This window comes from Ctenocephalides felis, unplaced genomic scaffold (assembly GCF_003426905.1).
Source record: "Ctenocephalides felis isolate EL2017-DRISC unplaced genomic scaffold, ASM342690v1 CF-g0.4_SCAFFOLD_00845, whole genome shotgun sequence".
Lineage (NCBI taxonomy): Eukaryota > Metazoa > Arthropoda > Insecta > Siphonaptera > Pulicidae > Ctenocephalides > Ctenocephalides felis.
Genome location: NW_020536999.1, coordinates 87,406,181 through 87,420,777, shown reverse-complemented (window position 1 = coordinate 87,420,777; position 14,597 = coordinate 87,406,181). Strand labels below are relative to the sequence as shown.

The 14,597-nt window shown below is 30.9% G+C and overlaps 2 protein-coding genes across 2 annotated transcripts; both read right to left on the bottom strand.

Annotated features, from left to right (window-relative positions):
• Positions 1-3,355: 3,355 nt before the first annotated feature.
• LOC113391320 (zinc finger protein 85-like) lies at positions 3,356-4,537 on the bottom strand. Its single transcript, XM_026627265.1, has one exon. It carries the CDS (start codon positions 4,535-4,537, stop codon positions 3,356-3,358), a length of 1,182 nt encoding a protein of 393 aa, XP_026483050.1.
• Positions 4,538-12,703: 8,166 nt separating this feature from the next.
• Positions 12,704-13,809, bottom strand: LOC113391319 (zinc finger protein 525-like). The gene is made up of 2 exons (XM_026627264.1): positions 13,159-13,809; positions 12,704-13,074 (listed from the first exon to the last, which is right to left on the bottom strand). Exons 1-2 carry the CDS (start codon positions 13,805-13,807, stop codon positions 12,704-12,706), a joined length of 1,020 nt encoding a protein of 339 aa, XP_026483049.1. The 5' UTR covers positions 13,808-13,809.
• Positions 13,810-14,597: the final 788 nt, after the last annotated feature.

Here is a 14,597-nt window from a genome sequence, read left to right as displayed (position 1 = left end):
CTCATGAATGCAAAATATGCAATCGGACATTTGCACAGTCGATCCATTTGAAAACGCATATGGTAATTCATTCTGGAGAGCGCCCTTTCAAATGTGAAGTATGTAATCAGGCATTTGTACAGTCAAGCGGTCTGAAAAGGCACATGCGTACTCATTCCGGAGAATAAAGGATGTCAAATATGCAGTGTTAAGGGAATTAAATCAGACACTATTTTATGAATGTAAAATTTGTAATAAATCTTTTTTACCTTCAATTGTGTTATTTAAAACAAAAAACAGTGCGCGTAAGGTTCACATGCGATTGATTGAAATAAATACATCTATAACAATTTTGAATAATGTTTATTAGTAATATGGTAACACTCATGATGCACACATTTTTTAATGTCAACCATTATATATATTTATATAATAATAAATTATAAGTTATATATTTATAATACCATTAAAAATGTTTATAATGTTTGAAAATAATAATGTAATTAAAGTCACACTTCAGACATGATCGGTTTGTCGCTGTAATTAGCATTTAGGACTTCAACCTTCATTAGAGAAATGAAGTATATATTCATTCACACAGCAGACAGCTGTAATATAATAATCTCCTGATGTTTTAAAAGCTTTTAAAGCGATTTACGACAATCTCAGCAATGATAATTTACTTTTAAGATGTGTAGTTCATGATTGAATCCATAATCAGAAAAAATTAAAAGCTTCAACCAACTAGTGTAAAAAATATGCTTAAAAACCGTGAATACTAGTTCTACTATCGTACAAATTGCTGAATACATATACATAATCATTATTATTGATTATGGACCTATCTAGGACCTAATTGTGGGTATAATTCCCATTGGTATGTTGAAAAATTGGATGCTGCACGTGTTAAAGTGGCAGATCAGCGCGCCAACAAGAACACTCAGGAGGCCAGAATGCTTCGTAGGATTGTAGGCAACAGCAAATGGAAATTTTGGAAACTTGCACAATGACTGATGAACTATTATATGGCCCAGAAATAGATGACTCGGTTTAAGTAATCTAATAATTCGAATTTCTGTACGTAAATCCAATGTGAAACTTTAATCGCGTTTTTCTCAGAACTATGTTTTTTGAACCGGTGACCACTGTAACTCAAAAACCGCTTAGTAAATTTTAATGAAATTTATACAGCTTTTAGAAAACATAATAGAATAAACTCGGGCCTGATCGAAGGATTTTTATTTTTTAAGACTAATTAACTGTTGATTTTTTACCCAAAAATCTAGAATTTTTTTTCTGATGCTGCCATTTTGTTAATTTTTGCAAAAAAAACCTTCGATCAGGCCCAGGATTATCTATTTATAAAACTATTTTTTTTTATTTGTTTGATTTTAGATGAATTTTAAGGAGTGAAGATGGTCACCGCCAGGACCGTTTTTTGAAACAGGGTCAACAAAACCAGCTATAACTTTAGAATTTTTTTTTTTTTCTGAAATTTTTGTTACTTCAAGTCAAAACATTGTATAATAATGCTGTATTAACATTTTTGTAAAAAAAACATCGTTTAATAACAAAAAAAACTAGTGGGGTGTATGGCGTCGTGCCTTAAGGCAAATTGCTAGAACTTCCCGTACCGTAACGAAATGTTCGAGGAATATTAAATATTTCAAATAGATTATTATAAATAATGTAACATTGTCTAATATTTATAAGAATTATAACTGAATTGCAGAGTTGAAACTATTTGTTTGAAGTATATTAGAACTATAGTCAGAATTAAAAATAAAATCTCAATTATTTTCGATATACAAAAAAAATTTTTTTTTTTGAAAAAAAAAAAAAGAAAAAAGAAACAATTTTTTTTTTCAAAATCAATTTTTCTGTTAAGACAAGCAAAAATTCTTTGAATCATTTAAATTGGACGCTTAGTCTTCTCAAAAACTGCCATTTTTTACATATTTAGCTCCGTATCTTCGAAATGGCTAGACATGCCTTTGCCAAAAACTAATAAACACTTCTCCCAATCATTACTAATTGAATGCTTTTTGGATCAATCAAATCGGATACTGCGTTCTCTCAAAAACTCGATTTCTATTTTCTGCACTCTTTGCTCCGTATCTCCGAAACGGCTGGACCTGTCTTTGCCAAGAACTAATCAGCTCATTCCCTATCAATAGGAATCGAATGTTTTTTGAACCATTCAAATCGGTTGATCCATGCGCCCGAAAACGTGACTGGAAATTTGTATCCATACATACATACACACACACACACATCCATTTTTTCTGAGGTATGCCAAAATGTTCAGAAACCTTCAAAACATCGAGAAATGTAAAAATTTGCAATTTCGATTTTCAGCCCATTACAATCACTCACCCTACGGGAAGTTAAAAATACTGAAAATTCTCATTTTTTCGTGTCTCCAAGTACCCCTAACCCCTCAAGCACGATGCCTTACACCACTAGTTTCTAATTCATTCAATGCTAATAGCCTATTGCTCAATAATAATAAGTCTTGAATTGACATAATTCTCTTATCGTCAAATATGTTTCATAAAATTATCCTTTCATTTATTTATCTTTTTATTTTTAAACTTTCTCAAGTAGTTAATGTTTTTTTTCACAATTCTTGTCGATTAAGTTTTATTGAATAGATACACATTTAAGGGAATGTTCATAAACTTGCCCTAAAGCAAAATGCCACTTTCAGTCAATTACCACCAGACCAATTACAGACCAGATATATTTTAATCAAAATTATTATTAAAATGGCTATATCAGACCTTCGAAATAAGGGATCGTTCAAGTATTACCTAAGCAGATTTATTACAATTATTTACTCCCCCCCTCCCTTTGTCAGCAAAAGTAAGCAAATTTCTTACCAAAAATAAGCAAATCAATAACCCCCCCGCCCTCCTATAGTGCTTACGTAATACTTGAACGGTCCCTAAGCAATTGTAAAAAAATAAGCTTGGCTATTAATAGTATATGTTTAAGTTTTGCATACAGAATAATTAAATTTCTCATAACTATCTTAGTACCTATGCTAGGGTAAGAATTATTATATTAATGTCTGACTAGCTTTACATTTGTATTTTCATATTAATTTAAGAAACACAATGTATCTGGGTTAGAATATTTGTCTTATATTGCTGATTTCCATTCTGTTTCTTCATTGAACTCATTCAACAATAAGTACATTTAAAAAACACAATTAAAGCTGAAAATGATTTATTACAAATTTTACACTCAGAATAGTGTCTGATTTGATTCCCTTAATACAAACTTTAATTTATTTAGAGTTAGTTTATACTCACTAATATTCATTTAACAATCCATCTTCAGTGTGACATTGCACATTGCACATTTCATCTTTTTAAGAACTTTTGGCTTCGTGGGTAATCATGTGTTTTGTCAACCTGCTATTATGATAAAATGCCACACCGCATACTTCACATTTTTTCTTACCAGAAGGTCCACATTCATGGATCAGCATGTGTATTTTCAAATTATTTGATTGATTGAATGTCAGATTACATATACTACATTCAAAAAGCTCTCCAAAATGAGTAGCCATATGGCGTTTGAGACTGAATGACCATGGGAATGTTCGATTGCATATTTTGCATTCATGGGGACTCTTACGACTGTGTTCGAGCATGTGATATTTTAAAGTAGTCGATCGTGAGAATGACTTATTGCATGTTTTGCATACATGGGTACGTTCACCATTGTGAATGGATTCGTGATTTCTCAAAGAAGTTAATTGTTTAAATGCCTTATTGCATATTTCACATTTAAAACGGCGTTCTTCTGAATGGATAAGCATGTGTGATGTTAAATTGCATTTTTTATTGAATGTCTTATGGCATATATCACATTTAAAAGGGCGTATTTCTGTATGGATAAGCATGTGTTTTGTTAAATTGCTGCTTCGATGGAATGCCTTATTGCATATTTCACATTTAAAACGGCGTTCGTCTGTATGAATATGCATGTGTGATGTTAAATTTCTTTTGCGATGAAATACCTTATTGCATATTTCGCATTTAAAAGAGCATTCCTTGCTGTGACTAGGTATATGATCAACCATGTGCTCTTCTAAATTATGTGATTCTGTAAATGTAAATCTATTACCAATGTCACATTCATAAGCAGGTGTCTCGGTTATCTCCTGTTTAACTTCTTCCTCGATAGTGACCTCGGACTTCATGAATCTTTCTAAACAAATTTCATCATCCTCAGGACACGATTCAGACTTAAAATCATCAGGACTCTCAAATTCATTTTCAACTTCAATTTTAACATTCCCTACTGAGTACTCTAGAGGCTCAATTTTAATTGACTGCTCCTGTTTAACTTCTTCCTCGATAGTAACCTCGGACTTCATGAATCTTTCTAAACAAATTTCATCATACTCAGAACACGCTTCAGATTTAAAACCATCAGAACTCTCAAATTCATCTTTAACTTCAATTTTAATACTCTCTACTGAGTAATCTAGAGGCTCAATTTTAATTGTCTGCTCCTTCACAGAGAAAGTTGTTTCGCCTGACATTTTTAATTATTTGCACTGCGTGTATTCAAGAAGTATTTGATTATCTATTTTAATTAATTATATTTTCAAACGTGATAATGAAATTAATTATAATTATATTTATAATTGGACTTGAACGTTACTTGCAATTACATTAAATTCTAATATTGTCAAAGGTTACTTGTTTGACATTAGGCCATTAGGGTTAACAGCAGAGAGACTAGACATTTAAAATGTTATATTCACAATACTGTCTCTACGGTCTCTGTCTCTTTGCGTGAACATAAATAACGTCGCGTTGACAACATTAATATTAACCCTTTCGACTCGGATGCCGCCGCTCCGGCGGCATAGTCATTTTACCGTTGTGCATGATATGTTTTACCGCTAAGCTCGGATGCCGCTGCTCCCGCGGCAAATCGTGTCGGCGACGACTCGTCGCAAACTAAACTTACATTTATTTTTTTTTATTTTTTAAAAATTAATTTACTATTACATTCATTTATTGATTGATTTATTAATTTTATAAATAAATATATAACAAAATTAATTTATTAGCTCATGATCCCCATAACTCTAATAAAGATCTGTGAAGAAATGATTTTTTAAACAATATAGCATGGTTTTGTGTGCTTTTTTTTTAATTTTCAAAATTTTCTATTTTATTATCATAATAACTATTTTTGAAAGCAATACAACCACATTTTGAAAAAATCCGATACAAAAAAAAATTCCGAGTTGAGAGATAAGTATTCGCTCCGAGCGTGACTGCAGCGCCGTAATAAATATGAACTAATTGGGGTTATCAGTGTGTGGTTTTCATGGGTTTTACATGTTTGTTAAAGAAAAAAGATATTAAATAATTGTTATAAATAATAATAAACAAGATACAGTAATAATGTGAACGCTGAATGTTTATTGAAATTATTAAATTTACTTCAACGTACTTAAAACATTGTTAAGTATAATGATTAATTAAATAAAGAAATGCAGTAAATATTTGTAAGGTTAAGTGCCTCAAAGCTTATGTCATAAACTCGGAATAGTTCTTAATAAAAACAATATAATAATATGATAATAATGATAAATAATATTTTATCAATAGAATAAGTAAATAGTAAATTAATTTATTCAATTTTTTGGTCAAACTAAAGACTTAGACATTATTATAAAGACATAATTTAGACATTATTATAAAGACAAGACCCATCAAATAAAATTGCAGGAAAAAAACTACATTAACTTTTCGAAATTAACTTATTGAAGAAAATATTGTTGACAAGTAGGTAAGACTCAATACCTCGACCGACTCACTGCAAATGCTTGGGAACCCACGGTGATCCATCAACACTACAAATATATATTTCGCATTATTTCAGCATTGTATTAATTAAACTGTTTGCAAAATAAACATTTTTTCATGATAATTACTTTATTCTTCTAACCGCTGCGATCCACTTTTCCCGTTGATTTTCTTTCCACTTAGCTGTAGAAAATGTATAGAATTTGCAGTCACTTTTTCTGCTGGTATTTCTACAGCCCACTACAGAACAGCTATGGTGGCTCATTTTTAATTATCTTATTTAAATTTGAAATAAATAAATATTTTATGTGTTTTTGTTTAAAATTTTGTTTATAATAGCCCCTTTTAGTGCTCCAAGTTAGCCACTACGAACGCTTCGGTCGATTTGACTTCCCCTTCCATGCCTTCGCACATAGCCAATAGCACTATAATATTCCGAGCGCAGCGTACCGTATAGCAGTCCGACTCCCGAGTCGAAAGTGTTAATACACTTAAAGAACTTCCCTACAAACAATTCATAATAATTCTGTTTAACTCTCCGTCGGTTTTAAATTTATTTACCTACCACCATTCATTTTACATGCATTTATATGGGATAAATGAGTTTTTGGTGTCTTATATATTAACGATTATCTTATATATAAAAATGGAGCTCTCTTTCAAATGTCCGAATAAAACTCGAAAACGGCTGAATCTATTTGGCCAGTCTTAGTCTTAAAAAATTCGTGCCAATCCAGAGAAAGTCCAAAAGGTGAGAAATTATTTCAAATCCGCGTAGAAACTTTACATTTTTAATTTGAAAATTTTTGTAGAAGCGTAATTTGAATAAAACAATGGACGGTGGCTAATGCGTCAAATGTCAAACGTTTTTGACAGATGATATTCAATTACTTTAAATAGGATGTTTTACGTGAATATTATTTAATTATGATTAAATTGAAGTAAGTAGTTTTGTTTGTAGTTTAATTTATACACAAAAACGTTATAAAATGGGTCGCAGGTGTTACTATTAGAAACTCAAAATATCAACTTTTTTGAAATGTTAATATGAAAATGCACTTTTTGGCATATTTTTCTCAAACACGGTGCTCTGAAAGATCTCATTTGTATAATTATATACTTATTGATATTTATAAAACATTTTCTAGGTTATATTATTTTTTATTTATGTTATTTAAATTCAGAATCTAAATTTGATATCGATCAAAAGGACATTTTGTCGAATTACATTTTTCCAGTTATAATTACCCAGAATTTATCAAAGAATAGTTAGTAATATATGAAGGTCCGGGGTTAAAAAGGTCCGCCACCGATGTGTCAAAAAACAGTAAAGTTAAGCATTGTTTAACAAAGATATTTGAAAGTAGAGGGAAAAAGATGTATAACCAGCTGCAATCTTGATTCTTATGACTTTGCTATCGGGAGATAAACGGTAATCTTTGAAAATCCATAATAAAAGTATTTTCTTCCGCTGGTAGCTTTTTAGCATTAGTTAAAAATGTAATTATTTCGTAAAATACCTTTAAATTAAAATAAGACATTAAACCTGTTTGCCACCTGGCCGTTCCAAGTTGCCCCGTCTATGGGGTAAAAAGATCTAGATAACAAATTTTTAAAAGACAAAAAAGCACATTTCTACAATGATGAAGTAGCTGACACTTTTACTGAACGTAGTCAGATAATTGTTCGTTTTAAATGTATTATTTGTTGTGATATAATTATTTTGGTTTTCACAATATGATTAATATTTGCTCAAAGTCAAATTGGACCTTATATACACCCCTATATACACATCTACATATATACTTTTTATTAAATTTACTTTAATTCATCAAATGTTACTTGAAACTTTTCAAAAGGCAGGTCAAAGAAGAAATACTTAATTCATTCTCTTCTCGCAGAAATTTGAAAATTTTGTATAAGCTCAGTAGTATTAATTAATTACAATTATACACAAGATCCACAATCCAAAAAGAATCTGAAAAATTTGAAAGGCAATCAATAAGTCGAAAGACCAAAAAAGACCAAGGATTGGATTATACCATGTTTTCTATAGAAGAGCATAAAACGTCCAGTTTGATTGTATTGACAAAATATAGACAAACTAATGGGGTTATTGTTTTATAATACCTCATTGTATATAGCATTCAAACAACACATCCTTATACAAAGTATTAATATTTTTGATTCTATAGAAATTGTTTTGAGTATACCTTACTTAGCAAAACAACGTTTGCCGGGTCAGCTAGTTAGTAATAAATACTTATAATTTTGATTTTTTCTTTTTCTTACCGTCTTTTGCATGCGTTGAGCTTGCCTCTAATAAAAATATTTTAAGAAACATCATGGAATATAAAAAAGACGTTGCTTTTTTGTTAATTTTTCTGTTTTATATCAATGAAAAACAATATTTATTCTTCTTAGGCGCCTTCGAAATGAATGTGAAATTCAAATGAAAACGAAATGAGGTGCGTCGCCTTTGGAATGAGCTGTAAAACTCAAAGTGAAAATATAATTTCAATTGAACTGAATACTTACGGCTACAGGTTTGCTAAAAAAAAGTTTCGAACGCAGTACGAGTAGAAAATGGTTGATAATGTGCGCATTATTTATTTTTTGATTTTCAATGTTTGCGATAACCAATACGTTTGATAGGTTTTCAAGGCATTTTCATATGTGTACGTGTAAATATTAACATTCATGTTACAACACATAGCAAATAATATATAAAACGCAGTTTGAATAGAAAATAGCAGAAAAAAAGACAAAAGTCTGATTAAAACGCGTCATATGTATGGGTGGTCCACTCCGACCGTTCGAAGTATAAAAAAGTTAATATTCTTATAATTATCCTTCTGTACATTTTTCGTCCTAATTTTTTCATTGATCGACAGCTAATGAAATTTTAGGAAAAATCAAAAAATTTCAAATCGATAGGATTACTAGAAGTATATATTTTTTTAAATTGAAGTCGAAAAAAGTCTGGCCAGACCACTCCCACTGACAGAGGGTTAACCGTATAATAAGACCTAAATCATATCCTGATCAATGGAAAATTGCTAAAATCATAAATATTCCGAAACCTGGTAAAAATCCGAATAGAGTTCAAAGTTAAAGATGGTTAAAGAATAGACCAATTAGTTTACTTCCAACGTTGCCCAAAATATTTGAGAAGATCCTAATTAGTAAAACAAAACACTTTATTTATGATGACTTCATTATCTGAACATGTTTTTTTAAAAAAACATGGCACACCAGAGCAAAGTCATAGATTTGTCAACAATATAAACAAGGCTTACCAAAACAAGAACTACTATTCAGTTGTTTTCCTCGATATTAGTCAGGCATTTGATAAGGCGTGGCACTCCGGCCTACTTTACAATATACCTAATCATAAAGCGCTACATCAAAGGTTAGTGTAAGGGGTGAAAAATCCACATCACATCCAGTCAGATCAGGAGTGCCTCAAGGATGTTGCATTGGGCCACTATACAATGCAAACTTGACACAGAAAGATGACATTTGGACAACAACATATGCAGACGACACAGGCATTCTGGCAACACATGAAGATACCATAATTGCATCAAAAAAGCTGCAGAATCATCTTGACTTGATACCAAAATGGTTAAGCTTGTGGAGAATAATAGTTAACAGCAGCAAGTCAAAATACATCACTTTTACTCTTTGCAAAGGGACTTGTCCTGCAGTAAGACTTGATGACGAAATAATAGATCGAACAGATACAGTCAAATATCAAAAGGTTTACACCTGGATAAGAGACTAACCTGGAAAGAACACATTAAGAAAAAGAGGAAGCAGCTTGAAGAAACCAGAAGAAGATATCATTGGCTCCTTGGACGAAAATCAAAACTTGACACGCATAATAAAATTTACCTCTATAAAGCCATCATTAAACCAATTTGGACATACGGCATACAGCTATGGGGATCAACTTCCAACTCAAACGCTTTAATAATTCAAAGATTTCAAAACAAGTTATTAAAAGTAATTTTGAAAGCACCAAAGTATGTTCCAAATTGGTTAATACACAAAGACATAGGCACTACCACAGTTAAGGATGAAATAATCGCTTACTCACACAAATATAGAAATCGCCTAGCAGATCACCCGAACTTGCTCGCGAGAAAACTTCAGGACAACTCTACCAGGGCCCGATTAAAAAGAAAATGTCTTCTGCATTAATCAACAATAGATAAGACCTTCGACAAATCACTGGCAATGGTCAGATGATTTGTACTTTATCAACGCCTTCAGTTTTATGTCAAATATTTTACTTGTTGTCAGTTTCAGGACAGTTGTAAAAATTATTAAAATAGAAATAAAACAAAATTTTAAACATCTACAATTTTCATATCGATCATTATTTTAAACTGTAATCTAAGTTGAATAAGTATCAGTAATCTTAAAGCCTTGAAGTGTATCATTTCTCGAGTAAAACTCCGCTGCACGGCAAAAAACAACACCCCGAAGATTTTGTTTTTTGAATGTAGACGATTTTTAAATAGGGAGTAAACCTGTGCAACGGAAAAAGCGTTACGGCCGAGTCGAGTGCCAATGATTTGTCATTCGCTCTCGATGATATCATTTCTAAACGGGTCGATTGTGATTGGTCGTCGAGTCGCGTCAGAGGGCTTTTTTATTGTATAATAAAACAAATGAAAAATCTGTGCCGTGTAAGAAATGCAAGTTTATTGAAGTAATTGGTATTATTCGTGGTAACTATATATTTTCAGAAATTAATTTTATAGGCAACACACATACTACAGCTGCTCAAAGAGGAGACGGTATCGCCAGCGAAAAAGTAAAAAAAAAGCAGTCAATGAATGTATGTTAATTTTAATTTCACGAAGTTCTTCAAACACAATTACATGATAAGTAAAATTGTGAAAACAATATTTTTTAAGGCGTTGTTTAACATAATAATTCTCTGCATTTTTATAAATAATAAAAATTATTGCAGCAGTACAGCTTTATTCTATCATGCGGAAGATATATCTTTTTCTAACACTTTTGGAAGTTTAGATGAAGTCTACATGTTTTTCGTTTATAATGGCTTATAAGTATTACAAGATTGCATATTTTTATAAATAATGAAGAATAAATTGAATTTCAGATTTATTACTCTAAACAAGAGATCAAGCACAACAACAATTTGTGCAGCTGTGTACATTTATATACAGATATACTTCATAATGGACATCTATGCAGTTTATTTATTGCTAGTGTTAATAAATTTACTTAAGATTATATTACAGTTGTCCACTGCGGGAACAAATATTATAAAATTTATTGATCAACAATAACTTCATCTCTCTTATAATGGTTCAAATCCTAAATGCTAATTACAATGACAAACCGATCGTATCATATTTGAAGTATGACTTTAATTACATTATTGTTTTCAAATATAATAAAAAAAATTTAGTGCTGGGAAAAATAAAAAGCTTTCTTCAAATATACTAATTTATTTTAATGTTACTTGTTTGGCTTACTGAAGGGCACGATAGTTTATTTTACATAGTTTTTAACATGATAAAAATGGTGGAAGAAAAACACCATTACCAACACACTAATAATAATGGCGGGACATTTGAATTACAAATGTTTATATAACATTACATTTAACATCATAACATGTCATTACATAAAAAATGTCAAACAATTTTGTCCAAATGCTATTATAAATATATAATTTATAATTTTTATTGTCAAATATGTATAATATTTGACATTAAAAAATGTGTGTATCACGAGTGTTACCATATTACTAATAAAAACCATAGCAAAAAAAGTTTTACTTCAATCGTGTGTGAACCTTACGCACACTTTTTGAAATAAAACTTCTTTAGGCATGACTAGGGTGTAAATCGGTACAAATGCAACGGAAATAGCGTTACGTCCGAACTGTTTGTCATTCGCTCTCGATGAAATGTGTGAATAGAGATCGGCCGTTGTATGCGTACCGACAAGAAAATCGGCATAGATAAATAAACATTTTAAAGTTGCATCGTAGTACAAATCTTGATTTAATGAAAAATGCTTGAATCAGAAGAATATTTTACCCTGTTCCTTGAAAATAACAAAACAAAGTAAACATTTGTGCTAATCAATAAACATAAGTCTTTGAAGTTATTAAAATGGAAAATATTTTTTAGACAAGACAGATATTAGAGCTGTTCAGAGAATGAGATTATATAGCCAGCGAAAAAGTAAAAAAAAAATACAAGCAGTCAATGAATGTATGTTAATTTTAATTACATGAAGTTCTTCAAACACAATTGTTACATGATAAATGAAGCGGCAAAAACAATATTTGTTTAGGCATTGTATAGCATAATCCACTGTTTGAAGGAATATTATAGAATTTATTAATCAGCAATCACTTCATTTCTCTAATGAAGGTTCATTTCTAAATGCTAATTACAATGACAAACCGATCATGTCATATTTAAAGTATGACTTTAATTACATTATTGTTTTTAAATATTATACATATTTTTAATGCTATTATAAATATATAATTTATCATTATATAAATGTGTATAATGGACTAATAAATGTGTGCATCACGAGTGTTACCATATTACTAATAAACATTATTCAAAATTGTTATATGATGTTTTTATTTTACTTAAATGCCAGCTCATATAATAGCAAAAAAGTTTTACTTCAATCAAGTGTGAACCTTATGCACATTCTTTTTTGTTTTGAATAGCACAATTGAAGGTGAAAATGATTTATTACAAATAGACCATGTAATAAAATAGACAAAATAGTCAAAAAATAATGTCTGCTTTGATTCCCTTAATACTAAACTCAAGTTATTTAGAATTAGTTCCTACTTACTAATATTCAATCAACTATTTTTCTGCAGCCTGTTCGAGTTTTGCTTCATGGGTAATCATGTGTTTTGCCAACTTGCTTTTATGATAGAATGCCTTACTGCAAATTCCACATTTATTCTTATCAGAATGTCCTCCTTCATGTACCAGCATGTGTTTCTTCAAATTATATGATTGGCTGAATGTCAGATTACATATTCCACATTCAAAAAGGCGCTCTCCAGAATGAGTGGCCATGTGCCTTTTCAGACCACTTGACTGCGTGAAAGCCTGATCACATATATTGCATTTATAAGAATATTTTCCTTCATGAGCAAGCATGTGCTGTTTTAAAGTATATGGTTGGCTGAATGTCCGACTGCATATTTCACATTTAAAAGGGCGCTCTCCTGAATGGGTGACCATATGCCTTTTCAGACCACTTGACTGTGTAAATGTCTGATTGCATATTTTGCATTCATGGGGACGCTTACCACTGTGAATGAGCATGTGATATTTCAAAGTAGTCAATCGTTTGAATGACTTATTGCATGTTTCGCATTCATGGGAGCGTTCATCACTATGAATGGACATGTGATTTTTCAAATTGATCAATCGTTTAAATGTCTGATTGCATAGTTCGCATTTAAAACGGCGTTCTTCTGTATGGATAAGCATGTGTGTTCTTAGATTGCTTTTTTGATTAAACGCCTTATCGCATATATCACATTTAAAGGGTCGTTCTTCAGAGTGTGTAAACATGTGTGATTTCAATGTGCTTGATAGTTTGAAAGCTTTGGAACAGATTTCGCATTTGAAAGGACGTTCTTTGCTGTGACTAGGCATATGATCGACCATGTGCTCTTCTAGATTATGAGATTCTGTAAATGATCTATTACAAATGTCACATTTATAAGCAGGTGTCTTAATTATATCCTGTTTAACTTCTTCCTCGATAGTCACTTCTGACTTCATGAAATTTTCTAAACACGTTTCATCACCCCCTGGACACGATTCGGACCTAAAACCACCAGGACTGTTAAGGTCAACTTCAGCATCACGATTAACGTCCTCTACTGAGTACTCTAGAGGCTCAATTTTAATTGACTGCTCCTCTACAGAGAAAGTTGTTTTGTCTGACATTTTTAGATATTTGCATTGCGCATATATTCAGTAAGTATTTATTTATCTATTTTAATTTATGATCTTAATTATCTTTTTAATTAATAATCTTAAATATGATAATGAATTTAATTATGATCATACTGGTAAATAAAAAGGAAAATATTACTTGTTTGACATTAGGGTTGACAGTAGAAAGCATAGAGTATATTTTTAGAGAGATCAAACATTCAACATGTTATTTTCACAATAATGTCTCTTTGTCTCTAAGATGACCAAAGAGAATAAATTAAAAACTAGTGGGGCGCATGGCATTGTGCCTTAAAGCAAATTGCTGGAACTTCCCGTACTAAAAATTATTATTTTTTTAAAAACGATTAACATTTTTGAAAAAAATTTACTTCGAAAAAATTAGATTTTTGAGAAACTATAAATTTGACAAAAAATTACTTTTTTTGAGAAAAAAATTATTGAAAATAATGTTTTCTTTATTTTGACATATTTTGGAAATTCTGAACTTTTTTTGAAAGCAATCGTACTGCTTTAACTGCATAGAGACGAAATGTCAAAGCGCGTAAGCGCTGCATCGCCGTCTAACAGATAAACATTGGTACGGAACCCATAGGAATGTAAACAAAATTTATACTTATTGTTAAAATCTCTATAAAATATCTGGCAATTTGATGTGCATACGAGGTCTGTTCAAAAAGTACCCGGAATTTTCGTTTTTTCAAAAAAATATTTATTTATTCGTCTACATTAATGTGGTCCCCTTCAAAGTAGTCCCCCCCAGATATAATACACTTATGCC